We start from the raw sequence: 17,398 nt of genomic DNA on the forward strand, positions 1-17,398 counted from the left end.
TTGACCAATAACGAGGCAGGCAGAATGACCAGGCTCGACGACGCCTTTGAAAATGAGCGTTAGTTGTGATTTGTGAAGCCCTTATTGCCCCTGGGAGAATGGTGCAGTGGGGGGGGCTTTAGTGGCCACACTAAATATTCTCTCATTTCCCCCCTTTCCCTAAATCACAGCAGGAAATGGGCGTTTGCGTTTGTGCAAAGAGAGAGAAAGAGAGACAGAGACAGATGGAGACAGTTGGAGAGAGGAAGACAGAGAGACAGGGGAGGGGGGGAAAGAGGGAAAGAAAGGAGAGAAAGGGAGAAGATAGAGAGAAGAAAGGGGGCGAAAGAGAGAGGGATAGAAAGAGAGAGAGAGAAGAGTGAGAGAGTGAGGGGAGAAAGAGAGAGAATGAGAAAGGTAGAGAAAAAGAGAGGAGATAGAGAGGGGGGAAGAGAGAGAGGGAGAGAGTCTAACGCTCTGACAGAAGAGAGGGGATTATACAGCACAATTTAAAGCTCATTTTCTCTTCTCTGACAGGCATGTCTGCGGATAAGAAAGGCTGGCGCTGACGGAGCAGAAAAAAGGAGAGAGAAATGAGGAGGAATGATGAAAGCAGCGAGCAGTACGCACACTGATCCCTGCGTGACGGGCGTGCTCCCGCTGCCAGCAGAAACACAATAAAACCACGAGAAAAACACATAGAACTATTCACAGCTACAGGAGCGGGTTCTCAGGCCAAGGCTCTGATTCAGGCACACACCGCAAAAAAAAAAGAAAGAAAAAAAAATCTTACCAAGCATTCTAGTTAAAATCTTATTTTTTATTACTTTTCTGCTAAATAAGACAAAAAGCTGACCAATGAGGTCAGACGGTTTTACTCATTTGAGGATTTGCCAATTGACTACGATAATTTCACTTGTCAATTTCGCTACAAGCTGGTATTTCCTACTTCGAAGAAAAAACGAAAGATTTAACTTTTATTACAAGTGAATGAATGGAATTCCCCTGTGGGAGCAAATCAAAGCTAACCTCTCTTCAGCGACACAAGCACACTGATAGGTGGAGGGGAGCAGAGAGACGTGCGTAAGGCAGAAAGGGGAAGGTGCGGAGGTGCGGAGTGATGCCTCTTCAAAGCACCGCGGCAGTTACCGTCCCCAGCACCACCAGCTCCCGCCATCGTCAGCCTGCTCCAATTAAGTACTGACCCGGCCGATTCTGCCATCATCACTGCGGCTCCGTTTGCCTGTGTCAGCTAAGATCAAGCGCCGCCGCTGAAAATGTAATTTCCGTTTATTGCTAAAAAAACCTGGCGTGCCTGACAGAGTGCTTTTGTAAATCAGGGTGATTGGTAAAGCGGGTAAAGCGATTGGTTTCCATATTTTTCTGTAGCAGTTATGATAACCTCTTTTTGCTAATCAATGTGCCAATGTAATCTCCCTGTCCGCTGTCCGCTCTCTCTCTCTCTCTCTCTCTCTCTCTCTCTCTCTCTCTCTCTCTCTCTCTCTCTCTCTGTAATGATGTGTGTGTGTGTGTGAGTGTAGGTGTGTCTGTGTGTAATGATGCATGTGATGTGTGTGGTAAGTGTGTAGGTGTAATGATGTGTGTATATGTGTATGTGTGTGCGTGTGTGAGTGTAGGTGTGTGTGTGTATGTGTAATGATGTGTGTGTGTGTGTGTGTGTGTGTGTGTGTGTGTGTGTGTATGTATACGTTCATGCTTGTCTGTGTGTGTGTGTGTGCGTGTGTGTGTTGCGTGCATGGACCAGTCACAGCAGAGTGCAATGGCAGCTGATCGTTCAGCCAGCAGCCTTTCCACACACTCCCCCAAAACTGCGCGTCCTTCTGTCCTGTCGGCTTCCTCAACCGCAAACTGGAGTGTCTCTCCTTCGAGGTCTCCGCTGGCTCTCTCCTCGAGAGCTTGCGTTAGCGATAGCATGTCCCAGAGCTAATCGGATACCCACCTCATTGTTAGTGGTCATGCAGGTTGATACTAGCGGTAGGAGCAACATAGCACTGCCAATCAATAATGCATTACCGCCTGCAGTTTGGCCTTTTGACAACCACCGACACAAACAGAGTATCAGTGGGGTGAGAGCCAGCTTCTTTCCTCTCTAAACCCTATTCCTCTGAGGCTTTTGTTTTGGGTCACATTAATAATGATAACAATTTGTTATTTAGCTGATGCTTTTATCCAAAGTGACTTCGAGTTGATTGGACTAAGCAGGGGACAATCCCCCCTGGAGCAATGTAGGGTTAAGGGCCTTGCTCAAGGGTCTAACAGCTGTAGGGATCTTTTCATGGCTACACTGGGGCTTGAACCACCAACCTTCCAGGACCCAGTCATGAACCATTACAACACAACCTGGTTTTGGATTATACACTCAGTGAGCAATTTATTAGGTTGAGCTGTACCCCAGCTTGTTAATGCAAATATTTAATCAGCCACCCATGTGGCAGCAACTAAATGCAAATGCAGATGTGGTCAGGAAGTTCAGCTGTTGTTCAGACCAAATATCAGAATGGGGTAGAAATGTGATCTAAGTCAGTGGTTCCCAGACTCAGTCCTGGGGCCCCCCTGTGTAAGCTGGTTTTTCTTTCAGCCATAATTGAAATCTCAGAATTTCAACAAGCAGTTAATTTTGCTTAATTAGGTGCTTCATGTTTCAAGGGATTGTGTAAGCCACACTATGTCAGACATAGCTATGCATGCATTCCCAAGTTCATATTGTGCTTTATTGCAAACATTTGTTTTTATCAAATGAAAGACTGAGGTTAATCAATATGCTCCTATTTAGGTTATTGTTTTATCGCATTAATAATTAACACCATACAGGTTTGGCTCTTTATCAGTTTCTTTGTCTGGTTTATTTTATTACCCTCCAGATGGTTAGTTTTAGTAGCCAGGTGTCCACACTTTCACCAAGTAGGAGCATATTGATTCACCTCAAGCGTTAATTTGATGACTTAACAATTTACTTCTTTTTATGCAGTTGTTTGCAATATAGCACTATAAATACAATATTGGAATACCTGGGAATTTTATTCTTCATGGCATGCATAGCTATATCTGACAAAATGTGGCTCACATAACCCCTTTAAACATGAAACACATAATTAAGCCAAATTAACTGCTTGTCAAAATTCAGAGATTGCAATTATGGCCGGAATGAAAACCAGCATACACAGGGGGCCCCCAGGACCGAGTTCTAAGTGATCTAAGTGACTTTGACCGTGGAATGATTATTTGAGTAGGGTGGGTGGTTTGAGTATCTCAGAAGCTGCTGAATGAGAGAGGTCAGCGGAGAAGGGCCAGACTGGTCGAAGCTGAAAGGAAGGTGACAGTTGTGCAAATAACCACACATTACAACAGTGGTATGCAGAAGAGCATCTTTGAACACCAACGTGTCAAACCTACAGCAGCAGAAGACCAATAAGTCTAAAAAAAATAAATCTAATAAATATGGAATAAGGAGCTCACTGAGTGTACAATGAACTAAAAACTGAAGCAGTGTCTTTGAAATGGCAGCTGGCTCCACCTTGTGTTCAATTACACATTCCTTATGAAATTCGTCACACGCCCTCCCTCAAATGCCTCAACATTATTAAACAAGTCATTTATCTCAAGGCCCATACACTATCTCAGTATCTACAAACGTAAGGCATCCAGAACACAGAGAGCAGTGACGTGAAGTGACAATAGTCAGCTGATAAACCCACAAGCACACATATACGTACATGATATAAGCAGATAATCTGCCTAATACTCTGCATTCCTGAGCACTGGTAACCTCTGTGTGGTTACTAGACGGAAACAGGAGCGTGTTTTGTGCCATTGGTCATTTTAGCGTCAGAGGCTTAGCGTCGAGTTCCAGCGCTGGTGAATATTTAAAGAGCACCTCTCCGTTTGCACGACGGGCCCTCAGCCCCGCGTGTCCCGCTGAAAGAGCGCAGACCTGGCGACCCCCAGCGCTTTCCACTCACCTGCTGACATCACACCATACGCTTATCACCACCAGGCCTCCTCATCGTTTGGCCGGTTGCCAGATCAGGGACGAAAACAGCTATAAACCCAACCTTTCATCCCCCGTTCCCTCCCCCAAAGTACACAGTACGCGGTCTCTCACTGCAGGCCATTCCCAGCTAACACAAAATGTTCTTGCCATGTTACCGGAACGTTCTGTTAAAGTTATAACATACTATCACTACATGGCAGCAACATTGCGAGAACATTTTAAGTCAGCTGGCTTGTAATCTACAGGTCTGACAATAAGTAAGTGCATTAAAAACATCTATTAAACAAACTCCAGGGAACGTTTTCCTCCATTCGGAGGAGTGCACATTAACAGAAGCCATCCAGGATAGGCCCCACAAGGACGCATGAGCAAGAGTCCATCTGTTGCCTGTGTCTGCGGAGCTCAGATTGGTGTGACAGTGCAGTGATACCACGTGTTATATAACACCCGAGAACAGGCCTCTCTGACTCAATATTCTCTCAGCAGAGAGGGATATGAAGAACAGTATCTGCAGTGACAGGCCTGTCCACCCTCTATGCCCGTACACTCATTTGCTCCACAGGCTAGTGTGGAAGGAATGCGCCCCCTGCTGTTGAGAAGTGTAATTGCTGTCTATGACACACAGGACTGTATTTTTTTTTTTATGAAAGCACAACAGATACAGAGGGTACGGCGAGGGTATTCACAAGAGATGACATGACACGTATGTTCGGGAGAAATGCTAAACAGTGCAATGCTGTGCCTACGTCTTTGACAAATTGACACACCACACTTATCACATGGCTGGTTGAAAAGCAGTCTGCTGAGTCTAAAAAATCGACTAAAAACTTTTCATTGGATGTAATTCCACTCTGAAACCAAAATTATGCAAGAGGAATTTGATGGAAAATTATAGACCACTTGGCCAATATGGCTTTTCCGCCAAGCTTTCGTTTGTAAGTTGTTAAATACTGCCCTCTACTGGCACTAGAAATTATTGCATTCCAGAAAATGCACAAACCCAAGGGGATGTTGGGTAACCAAGCCGTGCATTCAGGGGCTACCACCAGGGATTTGGGCTCACACTGGGCCCTAGCACCCCAGGCCACTCATCCCTCATGACTACTGCACAATGAGCACCCCTGTCAGTCACTTCCCCCACCCAAATATTAAATGCCTTTTTCAGTTAAGAGTTTAATCCATATTTATGCTCCAATGGGGGAGGAGGGGGATAATTGTGTTTTAAACACACCATGAATTTCATTTTGGATGAGGGACTGAAAACTCAATCAGATAACTACTGACCTCATTAAAAAATATCTATTTTCATAATTTCTGTACGTGTATTCAAACTGCACCCCTAATTTTCAGAATGTATAATATGTTGCCTTACATCAAAGCAATGCAAATTTAAAATGCAATGCATCACCTACAGGGAAATTATCTTTGATTGTGTCTCAATGCTATTCACGCTAAGCTTGCGACTTAATATTTTAATTCATTTTCTTTAAAGGCATATTTATTTTTGCAGACATATTTGTAGTTAGCATGTGCATAGCAACAAATGACAATGATATAATATTAATCTATACTATCATGGTAAAAGTATTAATGAAATTATAGCGCAAATTATTGCCGCATGACTGTCATTGCTAAAACCTTGACTTTTTTTCCAAGGAAGACAGAGAAACAAAAAACTGCAAAACACATACTATATACTGCTTACATACTGAAACAAACGTGTTGGCTAATTTCCCCAGATCATTAAAACGGAGCAATCAATGAAACTGCACTAACAAGCCTGCTTACAAGGACATAATGGAATGCTCTACACCAAAGAGATCAACAAACTCAGAAACGGAATCGATAGTGTAGACTATGGCAAATAAATAAGTGTTATTATCAAAGTTAAAGGCTATGGGATATTGGCATTACCAGCACGCACACAAAACTACATTGTGCGTTGAAATCACTCTGAAATGAGAATATTGCACATTCACACCTACATGGTAATGAGTGTTTTCCACTCTGCAATAATTGGACACCCACAAGGCATACTACAACAAAAACAGAGACAACGTGCCATCTGTATTTCAGAGCCCAGAACCGAAACCATTCATCATAGTAATGAGGAATAATAACTGAACCGGGCAATCGGCAAATTGATGAGCCACTCCAATCTGAAAAGGTGTGTTTTCAGCCTGTGTGGGAATATGGGGAGGGATTCTGCAACCAACCCTGCTCTCTCTTCAGCCCATGCCATGACCCGTTTGCTGTCTCTTTGCATCGCGATTGTTCTGATAAACGGTTGCCATTTCTATAGCTACTTTATCCAAAGCACTGTACAACTGATGCTTCTCATTCACCCATTCACACACATACTCACACACCAACAGTGATTGGCTGCCATGGAAGGCACCAACCAGCTCGTCAGGAGCATTTGGGGTTTAGGTGTCTTGCTCAGGGACACTTCGACACAGCCCAGGCGGGGTATCGAACGGGCAACCCTCCGACTGCAAGACGACTGCTCTTACTGCCTGAGCCAATGTCGCCCTGATTCATACCCAGTCTATTAACATTCATCCCATCATTAAAAACCTTGGTAACACTTTATTTTACAGCCTGTTAATTACCTAGTATTTACTGGGTAAGTACTAGGTGATTATTATGGAACTATTTTGATTCCAGAGGTAAATACTAGAAAACGTGTGTGTACATAGTACTGACTTTGTTTCATAGTACTTACCACTGAAAGCAAAGTAGTTACCTAATAAATACACAAGTAGGTGTATATTTACCCAGTAAATACAAGGTAATTAACGGGCTGTAAAATAAAGCATTAGCAAAACCTCTTCTGCATACAGACATAGAGTGAAATGGACCAACACAAACAGCCAGTATCCTTGCCTAAAGCCAGCGAGCGCGGTGAACACAAGCGCTAACGTTCAGCAGGCAGGGCGGTGATGTGTGCGCTGGACCTAGGGCCTCACGCTGGGGCACACTGGGCACTGGGGTGGGGGGCCTGACTGCGGCCTGACTGAATCCGCCGGGGGGGGGCCATGGTACCTGATAGTAGTATCCGTTGTCGGTCTCGTAGGGTCGGCGGCCGATGTTGGAGGACCCCAGGGCAGTCTTGAGGATCTCCTCACAGCCTGAAACGCAGGGGGAAAGGCTCAGGCTTGTGAGGGCCTCTGACATCATCAGGGCCAGTGGGGCCTTCAGCATCAAATACACAAACACTGCAAATGTCTGGGCCAGTGGGGCCTTCAGCATCAAACACACAAACACTGTGAATGTCAGGGCCAGCCTACGGCCTAGTGGCTAAGGTGCTTCACTGGGATCCGGAAGGTTGGTGCCTCATTGTATGGGATCAACAATAAGATCCGCACAGCTGTTGGGCCCTTGATCAAGGCCCTTAACCCCTCATTGCGCCAGGGGAGGAATTGGCCCCTGCTTAATCGAATCAACTGTAAGTTACTTTGGATAAAGGCATCAGCTAAATAACTGTATTGTGCAGTGGGGTGCTACACATTGGTGGTGGCTGAGGTGAGTTTCGCCCTCATTACTGTGAAGTGCTCTGAGAGAGAGAAATGTGTTATGAAGACAAGCTGTTATTATTATTAGAATGGAACAGTTCAAGAGCACGGCTACTAGAAATAGTCTTCCATTCTTCACCGCTCTCTTCACCGCTCCACTGCGTAAAACCCACTGTGCATAAATCATTTACACGATTCTGCTTTTATGTTCATTACCACAGACTCCCAAGCAGAGGCAGAAATGAACCTGCTTGGAGAAAAAACCCATGCAACGCAGCGGGAAGCATTTCCAAAGGCACGCGATGGAGCCGGAAAGCTCCTTTGAGGGGGAGGTGGGAGGAGGGGGTCTAAATGGTTTGACCGGTCAGAAGGTCCGTCAAACAATTACTGCACTCCATTTTCTCTCTTTTGAAAAGTAATAGTAAAAATGAGCAAGTAATTACAGGCTACGATAAGTGCATGTTAGCGGACTGGAGTGTGCTTTGCGACAGCGGAGTGTTGATACTTTGTATCAGAGTGTAGCACATAGACAAGCAGGCCAGAGCTCATATAAGTAATAAACATTGAAAATGAAAATTGAAAATGCGTGCCGTATTAATGACAAAAACATGCAGAATATACTCAGTCATCATTCTAAGCAGTCTTATCTTGGGTCACGTGCAAAACACGCCCTCAGGAACCATATTTAGCTCATAAAAGCATGTTTAACTGAACATTTGGTGAAACAGTGGGCGATCCACAGCCTCCGGTGTGCATGTAAAATCAAACCTCTTGTACTACTGAACTGGGCTGTGCATCTTCTGTCCGGCTGAGATTTTCTGGGACCCAACCCTTCACATTCATTATGTATCAGGGCTGAGCTGCACGTCTCCGTGCACACACGTACAGGGAAAGAACAGTGACAGGGAGCCCAAATAAGAGAAGCCACATGAATTAGTGACAGCCAATAAGACAACTCCCCACCTCACTATGGGGTGTATAAAGGCACAAGAACAAGTGCTCAGGCAAATGCAGCTGTAGCTAGTGTTTTTTGTGACCTTTGAGCAGTGTTAGCTGCCAACTGACAAAAAAAAATGGAACACAACCACACAAAACTATTTGTACAAATGATGGGAACAGAATAAACTCTGGAGATATCCAGGCTGCGAAGCGCTCGTTAAAGCAATGACACAGAAAGTCTGTTCGGTTAAGAGGTGACAGAAGCCCTCCCTCTCTCTCCCTCTCTGCACGCCGCGTGGCTCGTGGGCCTGTGGGCAGAGAGACGGGCCATTCTCAGCGGACACCACATGGGCATCCGGGCACGCCGCCCGAGGCTGGCTGAGCTGTGCCTGCTCTGTTTAGCCCCTGGCTGTGCTGTGCTGTGGCTGTGGCTCTCACAGTAGAGTCGGTGTGCACCAGCAGAGCCGGCCTGCTTATCTCTCCAACGCCTAGCGGATACCGCCACAGCCAGTATGAGATGAGCGCAGACTTGGGCCATTGTTTTGGTTTCAAGTATCTTTTGACGCTTTACGGAGCTTATCTGGTGTTTGGAACCTACAAAATATGAGAAGAATTTAGGGCGGCCTGTAGTGTAGTGGTTAAGGTAAATGACTGGGACACGCAAGGTCGGTGGTTCTAATCCTGGTGTAGCCACTATAAGTTCCGCACAGCCGTTGGGCCCTTGAGCAAGGCCCTTAACCCTGCATTGATCCGAAACAGGAGGATTGTCTCCTGTCTAATAAACTGTACGTCGCTCTGGATAAGAGCGTCTGCCAAATGCCAATAATGTAATGTAATAATGTAGAAGAAAACACAAGTGCAAACCCATCTTTCTGGTCCTCTTGGTTGGCTCAATTGCACTGGCCAAGATCAATCGAGCACAGAAAGTATTTGAATTTGAATCACGACAGAGTGATGATCCTCATCAAACAGTATCATTGGACTAAAATAGTTTGGGTAAATCATGAGGATTCCATATATTACTGCACCCTATGGTTGGAGCTTTGCTGCTTCTCTAAGGCCAAGAGATCTTTTTTTTCCCTAGCCTTATGTAAATCTTTTTGCTTTTTTTGTTTGTTTTATAAATAAAATAGAAAACTGTTAAAACAGTGCCATAGTTTGTAAATGGTGCGCTCCCTGATGGCAATTTAATTATTCATTTTTATCTTCTATTGCTGAAAAGCAACAATGGCGAATTTCCAGTTTATTTTCACACCAGGTTTTTAGCACCGGAACAAAGTTATTAGAGGATTATTTTCCCCAGTATTTTCTATTATTAAACAGTGAGCTGAAAGAGGCACTCTAAAAGAGGAAACAGCCTGAACCAAGACGGTGTCGGCGCGTAAGAGAATGCAATGGAGGCAAGCCCAGAACATCCCTCTATGGTCCATTGAGTCTATCTCACTCTCACTGTGATGTAGTCCACTCTGTTGTTATAGCAACCAAAGCCTACATAGACTTGACTCACCTTACTTAATGTCTCCATCTGTGCACTGCTTGATATGACTGTACAGCACATTGGTGATCTTCTCGGTACACGTGCGCACATGGGCATGTAAATACACACACACGCGCACCCACGCACACGCACATACACCACACACACACACACACACACACGCACACACACACCCACGCACATACACCACACACACACTACACACCACACACACACACACGCACCCACGCGCATACACCACACACACACACACACTACACACCACACACACACACACTACACATCACACACACACCCACGCACACGCACATACACCACACACACACACACACACACACACGCACACACACACACCCACGTTGTGGTGTGGGGGTGTTGTGGTATGGGGGTGCTGTAGTGTGGTGTGGGGGTGTTGTGGTGTGTGGTGTGGGGGTGTTGTGGTATGGGGGTGCTGTAGTGTGGTGTGGGGGTGTTGTGGTATGGGGGTGTTGCGGTGTGTGGTGTGGGGGTGTTGTGGTATGGGGGTGTTGCGGTGTGTGGTGTGGGGGTGTTGTGGTGTGGTGGTGTCGGGGTTCTGTGGTGTCTGGTGTGGGGGTGCTGCTCTCTCTGGCTGAGCTGCTGACTCCAGAAGGCAGGATTAATAATGGAAAGCAGTTCTTGCTTCTGTGGCTTACGGACACTTTTACCACATTATGCACATTTTTCAGACCCAGACTCTCCAAGCAGCCGAATCCGCCTCATACCGCACGTTGGAGAAGCTCTCTAGATCACTCCTTTTGATGAGCAAAGAATTGTCCCAGAGGGAGCGAAGCAACAGGATGCTTTTGAAAAGAGACGATGCAACACTGCCTTGTTTCGCTTGCTCATACAGTTTTTAGATGGCTAATTTACGAGCAGTTATATCAGGGCAGTAGTAATATTGATTTCTAAATGAAAAGCAAAGTGTGTGATTAAGTACTGAGTGGGTAACGGCGTGGGATTGCTGAAGCAGAGCCTGACACTAAAGCTATCCCAAATTACACCTGGGAGTAGTATATTTGGAATACAAGGATGAACCTTAAGTATGCATGTAAATTGTACTGCTTACCACCTCCAGTTAAAATTATAAGGGAAATATCTTACGGTCAGCTCTAAGAAAAACTACCATGACTGCAATTCAAAACCCAGTTCTTTAGTTTACCGGAAAGGAAGACTCATTACATTACATTACCTTAATGTGGACAGTGGAAGGTTCCACTCTCTTCCACTGTAAATAGTGCTAGGTTATGAGACTTATTGAACTCAATGAGAAGGGGCCACAGGCTCAGTACAGCCCATAATTTTAAAGTTAAAGCAGCATGGAAAGGCCTGGGTACATGTGGAGAAACAAACGTGGAACACGTGAAGGACTGTAAGGTTTAATCCCATGGCAGAGAAAAAGTAAAGGAAATTATGTCGAAGGTGTCCCCATCAGACCTGGGTCAAATACATAATTTTGTTGGATTCAAAAACTTTTCTGTGCTCGACTGATCCTTCCCAGTGCAACTGAGCCAACCAAGAGGACCAGAAGGCAGGTTTGCATAGGTTATTACACCAGACAAGTGCAGTAAAGCACAGAAAAGTATTTGAATCCAAAACAATTACATACAGTGTTTGACCCAGGTCTGAACACCAATTCTCTGTATCGGATCCTGAGGCTCAGGCACTCTCACCTTTGATGGCGAACACTCCATGGCAGAAGTCTTTGAAGGTGAGGCGGCCCTGCGTGTCGGGGTCTAGGTACCTGGCCAGCTTCTTCACCTGGAGGAGAGAGTGACACGTTTACAGCCCCGCCCTGCTAAGGTGCAGCTCTAGATACATCACCGTGGTGATGATACATGGCTCATGCAGAGAGAGACAAACACATTCTGATAATTGAGACACCCCCGCTTTCCTGCGGATGAGGTTCTGTGCCTCAAGCCATGAATGATGTTTGGTTGGCTGTATCTATTTTTCATATAGCACCTTCATCCAAAGCACTCTACAATTGATGCTTCTCATTCACCCATTCATACACACACACTCACACACCAACGGTGGTTGGCTGCCATGCAAGGCACTGACCAGCTCGTCAGGGTAAGGTGTCTTGCTCAGGGACACTTCGACACACCCAGGGCGGGATCGAACCGGCGGGATTGAACTGGAAACCCTCTGACTGCCAGGCGACAGCTCTTACCTCCTGAGCCCAATGTGTTTTTAGCATGATTAATCGTGGACATCACCCAGGCAAGCACTGGATCTGACATTCACGTCAATCAATCAAACAAACTATTCATAAAGCACATTTCCATGTGCTGTACTAAAATACACTTTCAACCTGCAGTACATTTGATAAACATCCAGAATGTATTAGAAAGCTAAATCTTCATAAAGCCATGTCTCCAGGGGGAGGGTGACGGACGTCAGCAGGGTGCTGGAGTGGCACATGAGGCCAGCCGGTCTAGGGGTAAAACACACACCCGCTCACGGCCCTCCTGGGAGCTGCTCCAGTACAGCTCCAGAACGAGAGCGACCTCGTCCGCAGTGCTGAATAATACATCACATTTACACAAGGTTCACAGCACCTCACACACAAAATGAAGTCTGCCGTCAGAGAGCAACCCAGCATCCTGACACACAGGGGAAGACCTGCCTCAGAACCCCAAATGAATATTCACAAATTTACACGACTGCCGACACTGCGCCCACACACATACACCACAGCATATTTCTTTTAGAGACATTAAATCACTTTTGGTTTTTTTCGGGGGGGGTTCAACCAAAATTTTCAGCCGACCCCATTCGCAAATCAGGCGACCCCAGATGGGGTCCCAATCCACAGTTTGGGAGCCGCTGTTCCGGTTGATTTTGAGGCACGCTTTGGAATACTATCTTGTAGAAAGATTAATTTACAGGCAGATTGTAACTAACTGGGGGGGTATACATATCCCTTCATTGGCAGTGCACTGCTGTTGCTAGGCAGACCTGTGGGAATCCAGCGAATCAGCATCCGGCTCTGCGGTGCCACAGCAGGGCGAGGGTGAGATCTGCCCTCCCTCAGGCTCCAGCTGTCTGAGTGCTGGCTGACAGATGTGCGTCCCTAAGCCTGGAATCCGTCACAGAACATCAGGGTCAAACGCCCCAGTTTCCGTGGAAATGGGTCACAGGTCTACAAATTTGTATTACAGATTATTTAATCCTGATGTTTCCTTCCGCTTGTCCGTGTCCGGGCCGGTCTACCCGGCGCGGAGAGAATTCAGCCTTATCCCGAGGTGGTGAAAGTAGGCCACGGGGCGGTGTGCGGGACCAGAGGGGGGCAGACAGGCTGATCTCACAGGGACATGCCCCAGAGGAACAGAGCTGGACCACTGACCAGTCCTGCTCTCACAAAAACCAACATGAGGATGTGTGGGCCAAGCTTCTCAGGGGGAAACTATTCACTTTTAGCACAAATATTCAGACTCAACAAATGACATATGAGCTGCACAGGCCTATGAACTGTATGTATTCAAACTGTTACCACTTACGGTCACAGTGAAAGTGACTGTATTTTATTACGTTATACACTCAGTGAGCACTTTATTAGGTAGACCTGCACATCAGCTTGTCCATGCAAATATTTAATCGGCCAATCATGTGGCTGCAACTGAACGCATAAAAGCATGCAGACATGGTCACGAGGTTCAGACCAAATCTCAGAATGGGGAAGAAATGTGATCTAAGTGAATTTGACCGTGGAATGATTGCTGGTGCCAGATAGGTTGGTTTGAGTATCTCAGAAGCTGCTGATCTCCTGGGATTTACACACACAAAAGTCTCTAGAGTTTGCAGAGAATGGTGCGAAAATCCAAAAAACATCCAGTGAGCAACAGTTCTGTGGGCAGAAACGCGTCAATGAGCAAGGTCACAGAAGAAGGGCCAGACTGGTCAAATCTGACAGGTGACAGTAACGCAAATAATGACACATTACAACAGTGGTATGCAGAAGAGCATCTCTGAACACACAACATGTCAAACGTCTTAAGTGGATAAGCTACATTAGTGGAAGACCAATAAGTTAAAATAAACCTAAAAATTAAAGTGTAATAAATACCTAATAAAGTGCTCAGTGAGTATATACTGTAAAGGAAACAATAAGAGCGGATGAAAAGACGAATGGAAGAGGCCTCAGTGTGATGTCATCATGTACAAAGAGCTCTGTGCTTCCTTGGCAATAATGGACTGGGGGGGAAAATCATCATTTAATTCAGAAGGCTTTTCATCCACTTTCTGGATAAACCATAGAGTGTAACACATCTGCAAACTAAAAAAAGAGCATTCCTTTGGCACACACACACACACACAACCACAAATAGAGTTCACATTTGCGTACACAGGGGGAGTTATTGTTGAGAATTCCACCCCCCTGGTGAGAGACGTCTACAGAAGGATTCGCACAATGTCGGTCCGTCCATCAAGCCCGGCCGAGATGACCTCACCCCGCTGAAATCAGGCAGGCCGTCTCTCCGCCAGGACAAAGCCCTCTGTGATGCGGCCATTCACATTCAAAACAATCAGCGCAACAGAAACCTCTGCTCTCATTTTCCCCTTTAAAAAACCGCCGCGATTCAGCAGGGCAGCGTGAAAACCGTCATCTCCGCTCGCCACACAGCTGGGGACGAGGAAGGTGACGGAGTCAGAGTGATGAAGAGCGAAAAACGCTCCGGGAGACGACGGAGGAGACGCGATCAAAGCGTCTCGGTTTCGAAGGATATTTCACACAGCTGAGAGAGGTGAGAGGGCTAATTGCCACCATTAACCTGTTTTTTGATGCTCTGCCAAAAAACTACAAACCAGAACTGCAACTAAACAGCTCCGCCCTACGAAACTGAGAGAAAAGGAGGGGTTGATGGGAAGAGCACAGCTGTCCTGCCAAAACAAACTATTTCCATTGCGAAACAAGTTGTTTGAGTTAGCACAGTCCAATAGCCAGCATGACAGCACATGATTCCCAGTTCCCATAAGAACAGCTCACTCACTGGCCATTTTCCACCGCAGTCTGAAGACTCATCTCTTCACACTGTATTCCATTGTCACATGTTTTTCACCTGTCTCTATCTTTAGCCCCTTGTATTTTGCACCTTAATCTAGGACTTCTGTTCTGAATTTGTACTCAAATGTCTTGTGAAGTTGATGTCTGTACGGCAGGTCAGACTGGCCTATCTAACTTGTGTACATGGCCTTACAACGAATCATATATGACCTTGATATGCACTGTTTTGTACGTCGCTTTCGGATAAAAGCGTACGCAAGATAAAATGTAATGTAACGTCACGACGAACCATGTCAGTTATAAGGCTAACCAGCTTGCGTAGGACAGGTGGCCACTGCACGTGATGTGCTAGCCGGAGCACCCGCCATTCTGCCAGTGAGCACAGCTCGAGACTGGGCATGCTCAGTAGGGAGCCGCTCCAGCTCACGCGCCCGTGGGAGTGACAGCCCGGGAGAGCGTGGCCCACGATGCATTTCACTCTCCTCTGCCCTTCAGTATTAATCAGGGCCAAACTCACGCGATTACATAAGTCGCATGAAATATTCACCACCGAAGCCAGCACTGCGAATGATGTGCCGGAGTTCTAAGCGCACCTACACACACACACACACTCACGCACACTCACGCACACACACAAACACACACAACGTGCATATTAATAGAATGTTTTTGCACATGGTTTGCATCACCCGGCTTAGTCCGTCTCGTATATGACTAAGGTGCTCATGCTACTAGCTGAAGCGGAGATATCCGAATGGCAAAATTCCAAATACTGCCTTCACCCGTCTGGTTCTCCGGGACACAACTCGGAGAGAAGGAGACACCCGGCTTGTCAAATGGAAGAGGCTCACACTCAGTGACGGTGGGGAGGGGGCACATTTATGCACACCATCAAACACTCAACTCAGGTCAGGTTCGGGGAGGTGCACACAGGGGGACAGGGGGGTCTTGTGAGTGCGGTCATCACTCCTGTCTTTTTTTGTGGGGATTTTCTACCAATTTTTTTGAACTTGCGTTCCTGTTGCTGCTGTAGTTGCGTAAATGAGTAAATGAGTAACTGCAATAATGGATAAACAAATATAAGCAGCGGGACCACTTTGCTGTCAAATGACTTGTTATTTGCCAGTTATTTCCCCAAAGGCTACTCGAAACTCATGTTCCACCACAGTGGAACAGCATGGGACCTGACTCACAGGTAAACAAGCCATTAGCAACCAGCACCAGAAGACAAGACCTTAATTTCATACGTATATTCAACTGCAGTGCAGAACCTGAGGGTATTTAACAATGCCATTTAAATGCCAGTAATCAGGTTCAAAATGATTACCTGACATAAAACAAGAGTTTTATGGATAAACATGGAAAAGAACTTGAAATTTGCTGGAAATAACTGTTGATTTGTTACTGTTGAGTTTACCCTTTTTCAACTTGCATGGGAACATTAACAGCCCTTATTATGTTTAAACAAACAAACAAAAAATATATGTTTGAACAAACAAATCAAAATAAAGCTTGGATCAATAAGGTAACATATTCAAAGAAAGGTATGGCGTCTTCTGAATGACAGCAGGCAACAGCACGACATGACAGGTGGAACATACAGTGTGGTATGGATATTTTATCCATCGTTCCCCTATTTTTCATGCCTCCGCCAGTGTGAAATTCAGTAGGGTGAGAGCAAGTAGGGTGCACAGTTACACACACATCCTCAGTTCTCCCGTTTTCATTCTGCAGAATGAACTATGCCGTTCATTCACCCCAAGAGTGTGCAACTAGAGCAGGCCGAATATGTGAACTACCCAACATCACTGTCGGACATGCTTTGGTCCAGACCTGGGTCAAATAACTAATTGTTATGGATTCGAATACGTTTTTTAACACTTTACTGAGCTTGTCTGGTGGATTAGAACCTATGAAATACTCTCAGAAAGTACAACACCCCCTTCTGCTCTTCTTGCTTGGTTCAATTGCACCAAGGAAGATCAACTGAATGCAGAAAGGTTTTTGAATCCTAAACAATGACATATTTGACCCAGGTGTGCTTTGGTGAATGAGGCAGCAAACTGCCCACAGCTATGGCTGCCAGAGTCAGAATTCAGCACAGACAGTCAGAGTTCAGCACAGACAGTCAGAGTTCAGCACAGACAGTCAGAATTCAGCACAGACAGTCAGAGTTCAGCACAGACAGTCAGAATTCAGTACAAACAGTCAGAATTCAGCACAGACAGTCAGAGTTCAGCACAGACAGTCAGAATTCAGTACAGACAGTCCGAATTGAGCACAGACAGTCAGAGTTCAGCACAGACAGTCAGAATTCAGCACAGACAGTCAGAATTCAGCACAGACAGTCAGAGTTCAGCACAGACAGTCAGAGTTCAGCACAGACAGTCAGAATTCAGCACAGACAGTCAGAATTCAGCACAGAC

General features: G+C 45.8%; 1 protein-coding gene across 1 annotated transcript in view; it reads right to left on the minus strand.

The window, feature by feature from the left end:
- rab11fip4b (RAB11 family interacting protein 4 (class II) b) overlaps positions 1 to 17,398 on the minus strand; it is a 78,059-nt gene that overhangs the window by 56,109 nt on the left and 4,552 nt on the right. Inside the window, exons 2-3 of the mRNA XM_061230696.1 lie at positions 11,635 to 11,722; positions 7,037 to 7,122 (exon numbers count right to left, since the gene is read on the minus strand). Of these exons, the coding sequence (XP_061086680.1) occupies positions 7,037 to 7,122; positions 11,635 to 11,722 (174 nt within the window). The remainder of the gene's footprint in view (positions 1 to 7,036; positions 7,123 to 11,634; positions 11,723 to 17,398) is intronic.

Source organism: Conger conger, chromosome 2 (genome assembly GCF_963514075.1).
Source record: "Conger conger chromosome 2, fConCon1.1, whole genome shotgun sequence".
Taxonomy (NCBI): Eukaryota; Metazoa; Chordata; class Actinopteri; order Anguilliformes; family Congridae; genus Conger; species Conger conger.